General features: G+C 38.1%; 1 protein-coding gene across 1 annotated transcript in view; it reads right to left on the reverse strand.

Annotated features, from left to right (window-relative positions):
* The window catches only part of LOC140231938 (cytoplasmic phosphatidylinositol transfer protein 1-like), a 94849-nt gene that overhangs the window by 16703 nt on the left and 63134 nt on the right, over positions 1-15012 (reverse strand). Inside the window, exon 6 of the mRNA XM_072312086.1 lies at positions 150-248. Coding sequence (XP_072168187.1) covers positions 150-248 — 99 coding nt within the window. The remainder of the gene's footprint in view (positions 1-149; positions 249-15012) is intronic.

Consider the following 15012-nt stretch of genomic DNA (forward strand, 5'->3'; position numbering starts at 1 on the left):
ACACTTATGAAGTGATATTCTAATGCTCTTTATTTTTGAGGTTAAGAGTTTTCATTTTATCAAAACGTAGCGCAGGATTATTTTGTTATATGCGGCTGTCTGCAACTCAAGTCGCCAGTCAAGTCACGTTTTTATGCTCACAGCCTCACCTCATTCTCTTTGTAGTATTTGTCTGGAACGTTGTCGTATGCGATGTCGACGTGCACAACTTCTCTTTCCCTGAGCTCCGATTCTGAAAGACGTAGGCACTGTTTAAACACGAGACAGAACGAGACAAGAATGTGGTGAATTTAGCGCCATGCTGAACATAGACCTCATTTCCTAATCATGTAATCTGGTAAATGTAGGGGACCTACATAGAATATTTACGAGCACACTTAACTGTTGAATAATTCAGATTGCAGACATGCCAACTTTGAACACAAAAGTAGTCGTTGATGTTTTCATGTTGAGTTGAATCAATGTCAACTGATGACATTAGTGACCACAAATTATAATGTGTGATACAGAGGTCACCTCTTAATCAGGAAGGATAGAAATAAGTTTTAATCGCATTTAATCAGGCCTTCTTCTGAGCAGTGGGTGGTACTGACCCACGCAAACCAGCCCGCACAAAACCCAGTATGTGGGCATTATACTACACCATGTACAGCCATTACACCAATTGTCAGATGTCTCAGAATTTGGGCAAATGTGTCACTGGCACAAATCTTTGTTAATTTGTTTTTGGCAAAATAATCAGCTTCAGTGATTCTAACAAATATCACGACACAATGCCTGAGATCCTGCTAAATCCAAGAATAGGCAGTCCTGTTCAGTTATTAAAAATCAACTTGTATAATGCTAAACTTGACAACATACACACTTTAATAAAAAATATTTTGTTTTTTGTTGTTTTTTCTTCACTCTCACTCTCTCTGTGACAAACGGAATGAGTGTAATTGGCAGAATCTGTCTGGAGTTGGTTAGAAAGCACTCTGGATGAGAAATAAAATCCATGTAATTTTCTTTCTCTGAATTTAGTGATCAATTCCGGACATTAAGAAGGGGAAATGGAAACATTTTTGGCATTTCTGTTTGTTCAGAATAAACAAGGTTCTTGTTTATTTTTGGCATTGAAAATAGATGAGAGAACTACATTTTTTTTTGTAACACATCTCAGTTAAGCTATATCATAAATGCATAATTTAACCACTGTCAAAACTTGTGTCATGCATCTTTTCTGAGTTGTTGTTCTATCTTTGGTCACTTCTTCGCATTTTTTTGCTGTTGCCTCATTTAGGCTACTAACAACTTCACTGATTGTAAGTGTAAGGCTGATTTCCTGACTCACAAATAACTAAAAAAGTGCCAGTTTTCCCCAAATTATTTTTGATGATGACCACCTAGTCTTAAACATTTGAACTTCTCTAATTCCTGTAACATCTTGCATCACGCAACTGATCAAAAAAGAAAAAATTGTCCCTCAAAGAGTGTCAATGACTTCGCGAGGAAGCACCACCCACGGCCGTCCACAAAAAAACAGAAACCCAATAAATGATAAGCAGATATTTGAAAATGGTTGACCCGCAAGTGATTTTGGTGACATCTATTTCCAGATACCACCCACACCGGTCTATTAACACTTCTTATCGCTTCCAGCTTCCTACATCCAACATCCCTGAAAATGATGCCCGTCAGGGCGATATGTTATTATTGGTTTATTGTTTTCTTGTGTGACCCACGTCTTCCAAGGCCCACTTTTCAGTAATCCACTCTTTGCCATGGCTATATTTACTTTTTGTCATCAATGCCAAGTGAGTGTTGTTTTCTTGCGATGTAACAATTTGTACATTTAGTATTATACTTAGACTTGCGTTGCTCTCAAATTGTTTAACATTATGAATTGACAAAAATGCACTTTATATGAAAATATCATTAATTACCTTTTGTTCAGTGGATATAAAGTATTGCATTGTAATGAATAGAATAGCATTGAATCATCAAGCCTACACAACAAAGATTAACCCACTGACTGTTACCCTGTACTCATTCAGCTTTGCTATAGCAGAGTCAATTGCAACATCCTTGGCTGGTCTTGATGCTGATAAAACTAAAATGAACAATGTTCAGACTAATGAACCTACTTCATTTTTGGACTCACAAACCTTTGTTCACTTTAGGACTATATGACGAACCTTCAGAATAACAAACTTTATTTCATTTTAGGATTATTGAATCTTCAGAATAAAGAACCTATTTTTCCCCCCATTTTTGGACTAACAAACTTTCTGAACAACAAACATTATTGCATTCTCAGACTACCAAACCTTTGGAGTAACAAACATGTTCCTGGAACAGCTGTTACCAACGCCATTAGCATCATGAAAGGTGGGTAATGGGCAGTGATCAATGAAATAAATGACAACAATGGGAGCATGATAGAAAGGCAAGGAAGATGTACACATGGCTGTAAACAAGAAAGTACAGTGAGAAAAGTCAGGCCGCTTCACTCCGCTGCTTCTTAGATTTCAGATGGTCACAGAGCAGTGCTTCTTAAAATATTTACAAGGCAGCTTCGTATAGGGACAGCACGTCCGTAAATCAAAACATCTGCAGAGATGGGTAAGACATCTGCGTTTGGCTGCTGTGACACCTCTTAAGTAATCATGGGTGTTTCAGACATCTTGTCAGAACCCCTCCCCCCCCCCCCTAAAAAAAAAAAGAAGAAATAAAAAGGCGTACACTCCACACTCTTCTCTCTTAGACCCCGCTACATCTATCTGTCGGGCCGCTGATTGATGAGCAAGCACTACCCCCCCCCCCCCATGTCTTACAAGGAAGTTTGACCCACACTTGACTCAAATGTAAACATTGGTCCTAATTGGGTCAAGTTACTAGGGGGACCTTCCAATCGTCATAGCATTACACATCCTGGGAATAACTTAGATGGTATCAATTTGTAGGTCATTTGCCTACGTCAAACTGTGACACAGAAATAAGAGTGATGAAGTTTACACGGTACATCAAGCTGGAGTACTTGAGTGGAGTGCACTTTAGCAAGGGCATACCCTCCCCCTCTCTGTAATTACATTAGTACAAATAAATGAATACATAAATATGAGAGGAATAAATACTTATATACACACACGCACATGCATGGACACACAAACATTCACTGACATTTTTTGATACTGTTTAAAAGTTTTACAGATTGTTTCTTTGACAGTCTACACAACAGCTGTATCAGACCAGGGAGGTGGTCAGACACTCCATGGCGTACCAATCACAAGAGGCAACTCTCCATACACTAACTTATCTTGTAGAGGCAATATAAGTGAATACAAAGGTCAAGATTAAAGAATGTAGCTCCAAATCATAATTCATCCAGGTTCAGAGGTCAAATTATTCAGACTGCAAACACACACCGAATTGAGCAAAACTCAATAAGAAACCACCTTCAAGCTATGATCAAGCCACACATGACTTAACGAAAACAAAACAAACAAACAAACATGTTTTGGGTAAACGAATGACTCTTGCTTGCTTTCAGACTTTGAAAATAACCAGGTTAAGCTTGCAACATAATCATTTCCATATAGGCCTATGAGATAATGTCAGGGATGCCAAGTTCAAAAAAAAATTATGAGTGAGATTTTCATGACTCGGCATCGCTCGGCATCTTGGCGCGCGAATGTGCGCACAAACGATGGTGTAGGAAGTGTTTTTCCCCCTGTGGCCTCCCACGGTAGGGAGCTTTTTCAATTTTTAGCCCTTAAATGGTGCGATCAGGTGCATACTTAAGTGATCATTTTTTACTTGTTTTAAAAGACGTAAGGGAAATATACCTTCAAATGCAATTATCACTTAAATCTTTTGAGCTATGTTCCTTCTTATAGGCTCAAGTTGCAGAGTTCGCCCTATGCGTGAGAAAAATGGGTACCATGCGTGAGATCGTGAGACAGACCCTAGATGCATGAGTCTCACGCAGAATGCGTGAGACTTGGTAGCTCTGTAATGTATGTTTTTTTTTCTGGAGATCTCAAATCCCAGAGTGAATAAACCTGAAAATAGGCAGACGGCATGCACCCCTCAGCTGCATCTCAAATCTTAACCCATTGAAAGTGAGCTGATTTTGCTATGATATCAGAGCTGCCAACTTTTGTAAAAGCCTTTCAGTACTATGATGGCTGAAAATCAGTAATTTGCACCTTTTTTGAGTGAAAATCAGTAATCCTTAACAGTGTTATAGAATTTATCACAGACAATGATTTCTAAAATCAGTAATTTGCTTGTAATCTTCAGTATTCTTGTCCAATTTCAGTAGAAATTACTGAAAATCAGTACTAGTTGGCAGCTCTGTGATATGCATTTTCCATATAGACCCCTGCCCAAGTAAACTAGGGGGGAAAGGGAACAAGTCTTTGATGGGTTAATTCTGACCTCCTGCTAGGCGATTCACGCCCCAGCTTGAACCATCCTCTTTGGAGACCTCTAGGAGAGTCCATTACTCCCTGGGGTGAGATTAAGTCTGCATGATTGATGATAGATACGTCTCTTATCAGATCAGCAGTCACAATTTGACCCAGCACTGGACACACAAAACTGGGTTTTCTTTCTCCACCAGTGCTTATCTCGGGTCTTTTTTTCCCTTCATAGATTGTTGTTCCTTTTCTAACCAAGCAAGGCAGTATCATATGATCTCAGTTTTCTAAAGTCCCTACACTCTTCCCCCCTCCTTGATGAACAATATCTCTAGTCAACTCGTATTTCATCAAAAAGACACATGATGCAGACGATTCCAGCAAAGTACATGTACTGTAAAACCAGAAGTGTTCACATGCATTTTAATTTCTTAAATTTTACGACACCCCAAATTTGCAAAATTAACATACACCCGAACCTTGTTGTCTACATTATTCACACTGACGCAAGTGGCAATTCACAAAAATTTCACGCCACAAATACGGCCATCAGCTTCAATTCGTGAAAATTTCATGCCGTGAAAAGATCTCGCTTCACAGCTGATGATGCCATATGTATAGCACTTTCATATTTGCAAAAGGACTTGCTTCTAAACATGTTCACCATTGTGCATTCCATGCTTAGCAAGTTATGACTGTGCACCTGAAAACAAATAGAAACCAAGTTTCTCCAAAAGCACATTTCTCCAATTCATGTTCAACGAAACATGGTCTAGCAGTGGTTTCAGAATCCATTTTTTCTCAAATCTGGGCGCCCGCTCCAAAATCTGAATGGTTTGATCTTTAAAACACATCTGATGAGGCGAGCGTAGCTTCGACCTCTATTCACTTTTGCCACTAAAGTATGGGTGAAATTCTTCAGGTACGTGTGGTATGGTGCATATACATGTATGCATTTACCCGTAAATGCATTGTTTAATGGGAGCTATAAATGTTTTATTGTCAGGCCATGAAGTTTGTGGTGACACAGCTGGTGCACCTAGACTACTGTTTGCAGTCTGCCATAAGTTGAGTGTCTTGTTTCATTATCTCAATACTCTACAACTCCAAAGACAATTCAAAATGTGTTTGAGAAGTGTGACACTGAACAAGAAATTATTGCAGTCTGGAAACAAACACAGAATCAACTGCTCTTTTTTCATTTCTCTTATTTTTTCAGCTGCAAAGAGTAAAATTTGACTCTGTAAATAAGTCATTTCATCCAGCATTTTCTGTGTCCAGTGATTTTCATCAAACAAACTTTGAATATGATCTCTTAGAATTGCATGCTCTTTACAATTTCATAGAAACGGTTTCTAACTATCTCAGAAAAACTTTAAACCTGAATCACATCTCAACCAAAACTAAACCATCCCTTTAAAGCTATGCTCACCCAAAATGGAGACCCAGAGTGTGCTCGCAATCTACAGTAGATGGCGACTCATTAAAGCTGAAACATAGTTCTCATATGCCTGCAGAACTGTTGATTTTCACTCCAAAATGTGCATGTATGCAAAAGAAATGTGCAGACGAATGCTGTAATAACACGTTTTCAGTTGGGTAATGACGAAATGTGAAATATTAGCCAAAAAGGTTTGTTGGAAGTCCATAATCTCACAATTTACCCGATCAAAGTTGCTACATAATTTCTCAAAATCGATTGACGATCGACTGTTCGGGCCACAGTGGTCCCCTGCTGAGAGTGAATCGCATGCAGCTTGATGGAGAATACGATTGTGAGGGGACGATCAGTCATCCTGTATCATTCTACAGTCCCACAATGCTGAATGGGGAGGGCTATTCCGGAATAAAAGTCATGTACTACAAACGAAGTCATTTTACACTTTTGATCTCAAAATACTCCAAACAACTCATCATCGTCCTGGCAAATCGCATCAGCCATGTAAGTTTCTTGGTAGTCCCTATTGATGTATTGCAAGCAAGTTCCATATGGTGGAAGATAAATTTGTAAGTGCCTCTGAGAAGTAGGTTTTAGCTTAAAAGCAGTTTTATCAATAGTATTCATACTTTATACAGTAACCTTTTTTTTTATACTGTAGATGATCAGAAATGTTTTTTTTTATTCATGTTTTATTGAAAAATTATACAGAATCACACTATTTACAAAAATTAACTAGATTAGAATAACACAATCACTGAACAATGTAGAGGAATTGTAAAAAAGAACAAAAAAAAAGGCAGAACATTAAGTTACCATATACAAACCAGATCTTGTTCAAGAGCGATATTCATAGTAACTTGTTTGATACAGCCAATGATCTCTCACATAACCTTGAGTAACTGTACTATCAGCATACATGTAGCTTCAACCCTGTACTACAGTATCTAGCATGGAACTTCTCATACACTAACCCATAGATCTAAAACAGACTGCAGCCTACATTTCCTGTCCTCGAATTAAAAGCAAACAAAGCACACACATAAACACAAACAAATGATAAATACAAACACATATACACAAAAACATATACACAAACACATATACACAAACACATATACACAAACACATATACACAAACAAACATGTTTGTCTTCATCAAAGAGGAGAGAGAAAAAAAGGTGATCAGGTCATAATGCCTTGTGAAAGTGAAAATGTGTTATCATTAAAGTTGGCAATTTATGCGACTGCATTAACTAGCGGAAATGACTTTTACACACTGCATAATATATCATCATAAACTTGGGCAACGTAGAATTAATATCAGAAAGAGAAAGAGAGAGACAGATACTAAGATATACAGACAGATAGATAGATAGATAGATAGATAGATAGATAGATAGACAGATAGACAGATGGATAGATGTGTGTCCTAACACATACTGCATGGTTTTTCAATAGAAAAAGATGACAGAATAGAGAATAGGGAAAGATGACAGAATATTTGTAATGTCAGAAATAGATACCAACTTCTGCCTCAGACATAATCTACATCTTGAAACCCATCAGACATGTCAGTAATAAGAAGAAAGACAGTGGGGGGGGGGGGGGTGAGGAGAAAGAGGAAAACCGACCAATGGGAACCGACATGGATCTGGAGGCATTAGCGGCGCCTTTGCAGAGCAGACTACTGTGTATCAACGAGTGAGAGGCAAACAGTGCCTCTCAAATTGGAGAGGAGAGAAAATTGAATTAGAGAAACGAGATGGAGATGGATGCTGTTTTATCGGGATGAACTGCGCTCGAGGCCGGGCATTGATCCACCCACAGGGCTTTCCCTACCCCCACCCCCATCCCCCCCCCCCCCTCCTTGGGTTTGATGCCCCTCCATTTCGGGTATACCATGCCATGTTTGTCGGCAAAGCGGCGCTGCGACTGCGAGCTAAACATCTGGGACCGGGGTATACTGTGATCTGATGTATATTTATCTCCTGGCGTTCAAAATCAAAGACTGGTCTCCTCCAAATGGTTTTGGATGATGGAGCCACTTGTATCCCTTTTGGGGTGATGCGATCCCTCGACTGAGCTACCGACTTGGCTCGGCACTGGAGGGTCATTCATGTTCTCCCGTGGCTTAGATAAAACTGAACATGGAATATGAATGAAGACTCAGATGAAGCATCAACATTAAGATACATCTGTCATATGACATGCCCTCTCCTAGATTTTATGGCATCTATAAAACTGTCCCTCTTGTAATTGATGCTTAGATTTACAGACCAACCTCTGAACCAAGCTAGGCAGTCACTTAACAAACAAGGACACTGAGATTCACACAGTACACACACACATATACGTACACATACTGCTTTTATACAAATCTTATCCTCAACAGCCTTGAATGCTTTATACCACAGGAAACATAATTTCACCAAACATTAGTTCCCCTTTGCTAAAGGTCTACTTGATATGATGTCTTGCTCAAGTCAGCTGAAACCATATTTGCATCCCTGCTTATAACCTCATTGCCTCAAAATAATGAAAGAACTACTTGGAAATAAATTAGATACACATGGCAATCTTTCATATCACAAAGAGAATAAACAAGCCATGGAGTTGAAACTTCTTCTCCTCTAGTCTTTTCCTCTGGATAAATCACCTCCCAGTACTTTGGGTTCAACTACTGCTACATAGAGTAGTTCTATTTCTGTACACACTGAGTATTTCATGAGGTTTTCATTTTTGCAAATTTCATGAATCACATGTTATTCATGAATATAAAAATACACAAAAGTACTAACTTTGATTCCTAAATGAATGTGACGTGCACACAAACATTTCTCCATTCAGTACTCTACTCCACGATCATGAATTTAACCACTTGCGAAATTGTTGGGAACTCCCGATTTGCAAAAAAAAAAAAAATAGACTCACTAAATTTCATTAGCACACATATTTTGGTTATAAATAGTCAAATAATAATAACCTTCTCCTTGAGAACTACAACAGACCTTTAGCACTCTGTACTTGACCCTCAATATCTTATGAGACTTTCATCGCCTTTTGATGGGTCCTAGGTACACCTTTGGGAGAAACTTTAAACAGCTATCAGCCCCCAGGATAGAGGTAATGGTAGAATGACATTCTAACTTTTCGCCTTCACTATACGGAAAACTTTTTAAAGATTTTAGCGATATTTTATTCTTAAATGCTGCCATCCTCTAGGGAAATCAATGATATTTTCCCGCCATCAATTTTCTTCAAACTTTGCGATCAGAAGAACACCTCTGTTAGCGTGATTTCCACGTTAAACTTGATGATACCTTTCATGGCCCATTTTTATTTCAACGTCCATGTCAGCAATACCGTAATGTATGTCGCCTGATGGGAAACGGTCCAGTGAGAATCTCATCACCTTTCTCCTCTAGGGAAGGGGCTACTTGAAGCACTGGCCCTAATGTCATGTCATTCCACGCACAGCTGGACCCGTCCTTGCAATATTTGTCAGCAAACCCTCCGAGCAGTTTACCGTCGGAGGCGTCCATCCGAGTGAGATGAATCGCCGCATCAACAAAAAGGGCTGTCGTCGCCTATGTCTAACATGTTACTCAAGGTTCTCTAGTGACTAAACAATCCCCGGACATAAATCTACAGGACAGGGCTGTTTGTATCATTTCCAAAATATGAAGAAGGAAGAGAATTAAGATAAACTGCAGCACATTAGCAAGATAAAGGGGGTAAATGAAAGGTGAAATACATCATATGACCTTCTTCTTCTGAAGATTCAAGCTAGATAGAGATAGACAATATAATCAAAGAAAAAAGTATGTATATAATTATATATTCATATAAATACATTAGAGAGAGATTCATAAACATTCAACACAGACATAACCAGAGGAACTCTACAGATGTAAACAGGGGAAAGAAATGAATGAGTGAATAAAACAAATAGCTACTACTCTCCAAACTGTCTTAAGTGTTAACCTAACACTGTCAGGAGAAAAATTGAGACATCCCAGTTTCGCTGTCATCAATGATACTGTCACTCTGTTGTCAACGATTACACTTGACTGTTGTTTTGATTTTCAAACTTCACAATGGTTTTAGGGAGATAATTGAGACCATGAAACCAAGTTCACGGTGCATTTTCATGACTGAGCCAAGGGATAAAACTTCGCAAACACTCTGCCCATCAGTTTTAATTAGTGTGCTGTTTTTGGTTCGTCTGCCTTGTTTACTAACGCAGCATCTCTCATTTTGATGGAACGTTAAGCCTCGGGCATGATTGAGAAGTTTTCGACTCTTAAGATTTCTTGAATCTTCCCTTCAAGTCCCACCTACCTCTCTATCTAGGCCCCTAAACTGTGGTGAAACTGAGAAGCCAGGAGCAATTGAATCCGCCCACTGTGCCTTTATTCTTTTTCTCTCTTTTTTGTGAGCGTGTGTGTGCAAAGCTGCCGCAAAACAGATGAGCTCTCCCCTATCTGTTTAGAATTCATTTCAAGTTTTCTTCACAAACACAAAACATCTAGCAAAAACTTTTCTGTTGATACTTGTATCTAGTTGTAGGTGCGTTGTTTAGAAGTCATTTCAGGTTTTCTTCACAAACATGAAACATCGTATCAGACATTGTTTTGTTGCTACTTGTCTGTTTGATTGTTGTGCATTTGTCGTGCCCTTTTGTCTGTCCGATTGTTCTGCTACGACTTTGCTACATTTCGATCTTCTATACACTCTAAAAGTGGACATATTTTTGTGCACATTATTTTCTGCAGTCTGTTGGGTAAGATGAAGATGGTGAGTTTTCATTGTTGAGTGCCTTAAAGGGGATGGCTAGTAACCGATCAGTGGGAATCAGTGGGAATGCTGGGGATGATTGTTCCAATCCTTGTGGGATTCATTTAAGAGTACATTATACATCTACTGTTGTGTGAAAATTATTTGCTTCAGAACGGTCTCATATTCAAGTAATGTGCAGATTAATGCCCCGTCACTGACCACGCACGCTAACCTGGAAACATTAAACTGCACATTAATTGAATATGAGACCATTCTGAAGCAAATAATTTTCACACAACAATAGATATATAATGTACTCTTAGATGAATCCCACAAGGATTGGAACAATCATCCTCCAGCATTCCCACTGATTCCCACTGATCAGTTACTAGCCATCCCCTTTAAAGGGAAGGTAAACCCAAAAAGCAATGTGGATTGAGTGAAAGCAGCAACATTAGTAGAACACATCAGTGAAAGTTTGAGAAAAATTGGACAATCGATGCAAAAGTTATGAATTTTTAAAGTTTTGGTGTTGGAACCGCTGGATGAGGAGACTACTAGAGGATACTAGGACAACAATACAAAGAAAATATAAAGGATATTCAACAAAAATTCACTTTTCTAGAATTATGAAAGAGCAGTGGACCAACCGCTTTCAGAAAGCAGGGGGAATAATTGCTACCCTTAACATATGTCAATATCAAGTTGATGGAATTTGTAATTTTCATGTAAAATGGATTTTTGTAGTATTTTCTTTATATTTTCTTGATATTGTAGTCCACTCATACGTCATAACCTCTAGTAGTCTCCTCATCCAGCGGTTCCAACACCAAAACTTTAAAAATTCATAACTTTTGCATCGATTGTCCGATTTTCTTCAAACTTTCACTGTTGTGTTCTACTAATGTTGCTGCTTTCACTCAATCCACATTGTTCTTGGGGTTTATCTTCCCTTTAACCGATATACACCATGTGAGTGAGGCACAGACCTTGCCCTAAAGTGGCCATTGTATCCTAACACTCACAGACCACTCCTTCTCATCCTTCATCCTCCCACTTCTCAAGTTAAGATGCAAAACGAGGTCGACAAAGCAACAACAAGCAATAATATCATATATAGATGCCCCTACAGTACAGGAAACCCCCTTGTATACTTGTAGTTGTTCCTTCCTTTTCTATAAACATCAGCATACTGCTCGATTCCAAAATGTATAACTCCGTCGCCACTTGTCGCGATGTGAATAGGTCAACATGTTTCCCAGTTCCCGTTGGAGTAATCAAGTCTTATTGCTTCTGAGCGATTCATAGTGCATGTGGTCCATTCAGCCCAACTAACGAAGAGGTGGGACAGTGGGAAATGACAATGTCCATGTATCCATCACATGTCTGGGCACTTGTACTTTTTTGGCTTGTTGATCGCGCAAATAAAAAGATAATATAACCGGACACGTAGCTAAATATCAAACTCTACCCCTAGCAACATTACTTCCAACACTGCAGTCTGCATGACTTTTTCACATACCTTAACAAGAAATGCAATTCCACACTACAGCTGTATTTTCAAGTTGAATTTAATACCGGTACACAGAGTAAAATCAGAGTGGTAAAGTTTTTGTGAAAATCTCCACTCCCCCCCCCCCCCCATACACACACACACACACAAAAAAAAAGACATCATAAAATTAGGAAGTTTTGCATGTTTTCACTGCATGGTGATAATGGTTGCAACCACACGTGTAATAAAGATCAAATTATATCATTCACTCACATCTCTCCCTTTGTATTGTGTTACAAAATGTTACGATAATAATTCTTCTGTGATGATCAATAACTCCGCAACCATAAACCCTTTCCTTCTAAAAAATGATATTGACAATAATAGAATAAAAAATACATACAAAAAAGTCAAAAAATATGGCTAAATTTTTGCCACAACACAAATAATTTGATGTGAAGGACACCAGATTTTTTTTTTTCATTTCATGTGAAAAAAAAAAGAGGAAATCTAGTAGAGAGTAGTTGGTAGGTCAGTGGGACACATGCATGGACATTACATCATCACTTCTACTATTTGCATATTGCAATGTGCTTAATACTTCATGAAAACTATGACACACTTTAAGATGCTATATAACTTTCCTACTTTAGGTCAAATTTTGCTGAAAACCTCGAGCTACAGTTGTGTTTGTCAGATATAAATACTCTAAAAGCCAAAAGGCCTACTTGAACCCACACACTAGCTTGCTCATAAGATGCTTTTGTAATGCCACAAACCAAAAAAGAAAAAAAAAAGAAAAAAGATGAGAGCTAGTTATGCAAACATCAGTGATTAGGTAAGACTTCAACAAATCTTGTGTAACAAAAATTCTCAAAATGCACAGATTTGTTTTCCGGACTAAAAGACCATGATAATAAAATAAATAATAAATTGTGTTCATTTATGCAGACTGATCACATATATATTTGCATCATGGGCAGTATTTTCGCAACTTGCTACATTTACAAATATCAGTCCATTCCAAAAATTCATCAAAATGAAAAACAAGACACAGCAACATATACTATGTATACAATAACAAAATTATTCTTTTATACGACATGTGTTGTATTGCTCTGTCGCTAAACAACAAAGAACTATTCCTGCCTGTTGTTTGTTCCTGAGACTGTTGATCGCAGAATCCCAATTTTACTGACAAGGAGCATCAAAGTAGGTCGTTGTTTTCCTCAGTTTCGCCCAAGGATACAGACCTCAACATTGATTTCCAGTTTAAGACGTCCACACAGACCCAACATGTCAAGAAAAATGAGGTTTTGCTTAGTGCATGGAATAACACCGAACAATTTTGCTGTTGCACAAGAACTTGTTTGTAAACATTGCTGCTCAGAAACACATTGAATGCTGAGACATTTCTGTAAGTCCACATGGAAGCTTGAATCATGTTTCTCTAAAAATAAATTTCTCTTATAACCTTTGACTTGAATCTGAATTTTTGAAACAGGTTTCTCAAAAAAACAACAACCTTTGATTTGAATCTAACATTTTTGATAAACAGTGCTTCAAATCACTTTTAATTGGAATCATAATTCTTAGATGAAATTCAAGTTTCTCAAATCACCAATGATTTGAATTATAACTAAGTTTCTGAAATCATCTTTGATATGAACCATAAGTTTATGAAAACAAGTTTCCCAAATCACCTTTGATTTGAATAATTGTTATTTGAAATAAGTTTCTAAAAACATCTTTGATTTAAACAATTCTTCAAAAACAAGTTTTTAAAACTACCTTTCATTTGCATCATTATTCTTAAAAAACAAGTTTCTCAAATCATATTTGGTCAATTGTGGTTCAGAGGTATTTCTTAACAAAGTTTTTCTCTGTCTTGAATGCTTGTAGGCAGCCAGAATGGTTCAAAAAATAAGTTTGCCACTAGGTTGACAGCTTAGCCTACTGAACTTGTATTCATTGCTACCATTTGGCCCGACATATGTGTATGAGTACATATCCGCACATACGTAAGTAAAAGAACAGTTGCATGTTTGATTTACGGCTCATGGAGTATGTGACACAGCTGGTGCATGGAATGTTGTTTGCAGTTGGTGGTTGGCACGGCAACTCATTTCACATCTGAACACTCCACAACTCTACGCACATCAACCCTTATTGTGTTTTATTCGGCCAGAGTACATTTGTACTTTCTTCACTGATTTGGAAATGAGTGCAAATAAATAGAGTTTACCTTGTCCCCTTAATCCCAATTGTGTTACCATGGTCTTCCCGTTGGACTGTGACACATATTGAAGCCTAGTCATGCTAGCTGACTTACAATTAGGTCAAGTTTAGAGGAAGTTTCCAGCTGAATGTTGATGAAAAAGCTTGACAAGTTACAGCTAGCACCTACCTGAGCACGCTCGCACACGCACACGCACACACACACACACACACACACACACACAAATGAAAGGCTAACAATCATGTTGCAGAATCATGACTACAAATAAGTTCTGCTGCAAGTCTATACCACCTCGCTGATTGTGATAAATATCTCGACCAGAGATCTATCTCATAAAGTGGAAAGTTGACAACTAGTCATACAGGGCGACTAAAATGTTGAAATAAAATCAGTTACTATCATACAGATCTCGACACACGAAAAAGGTCTGTCGATGTGGATTAAGTTTGATACCTTTACAAACACATACATGTATCTACATCTATCTCATTATCTAGTGTAAAATCATATGAAAAGGGCGGGTCAGTACTTCATAACTCCATGACAGCTACAGAGGTCAATCAACATATAAATGATTCTTACAATTAAACTTTCTTACACTAAAGAGACAATTCCAATGTGGCAACCTCATCTGAACTGTACACTTGTTGAGAAT

The sequence above is a fragment of the Diadema setosum genome, chromosome 8 (genome assembly GCF_964275005.1).
Source record: "Diadema setosum chromosome 8, eeDiaSeto1, whole genome shotgun sequence".
Classification (NCBI taxonomy): Eukaryota; Metazoa; Echinodermata; class Echinoidea; order Diadematoida; family Diadematidae; genus Diadema; species Diadema setosum.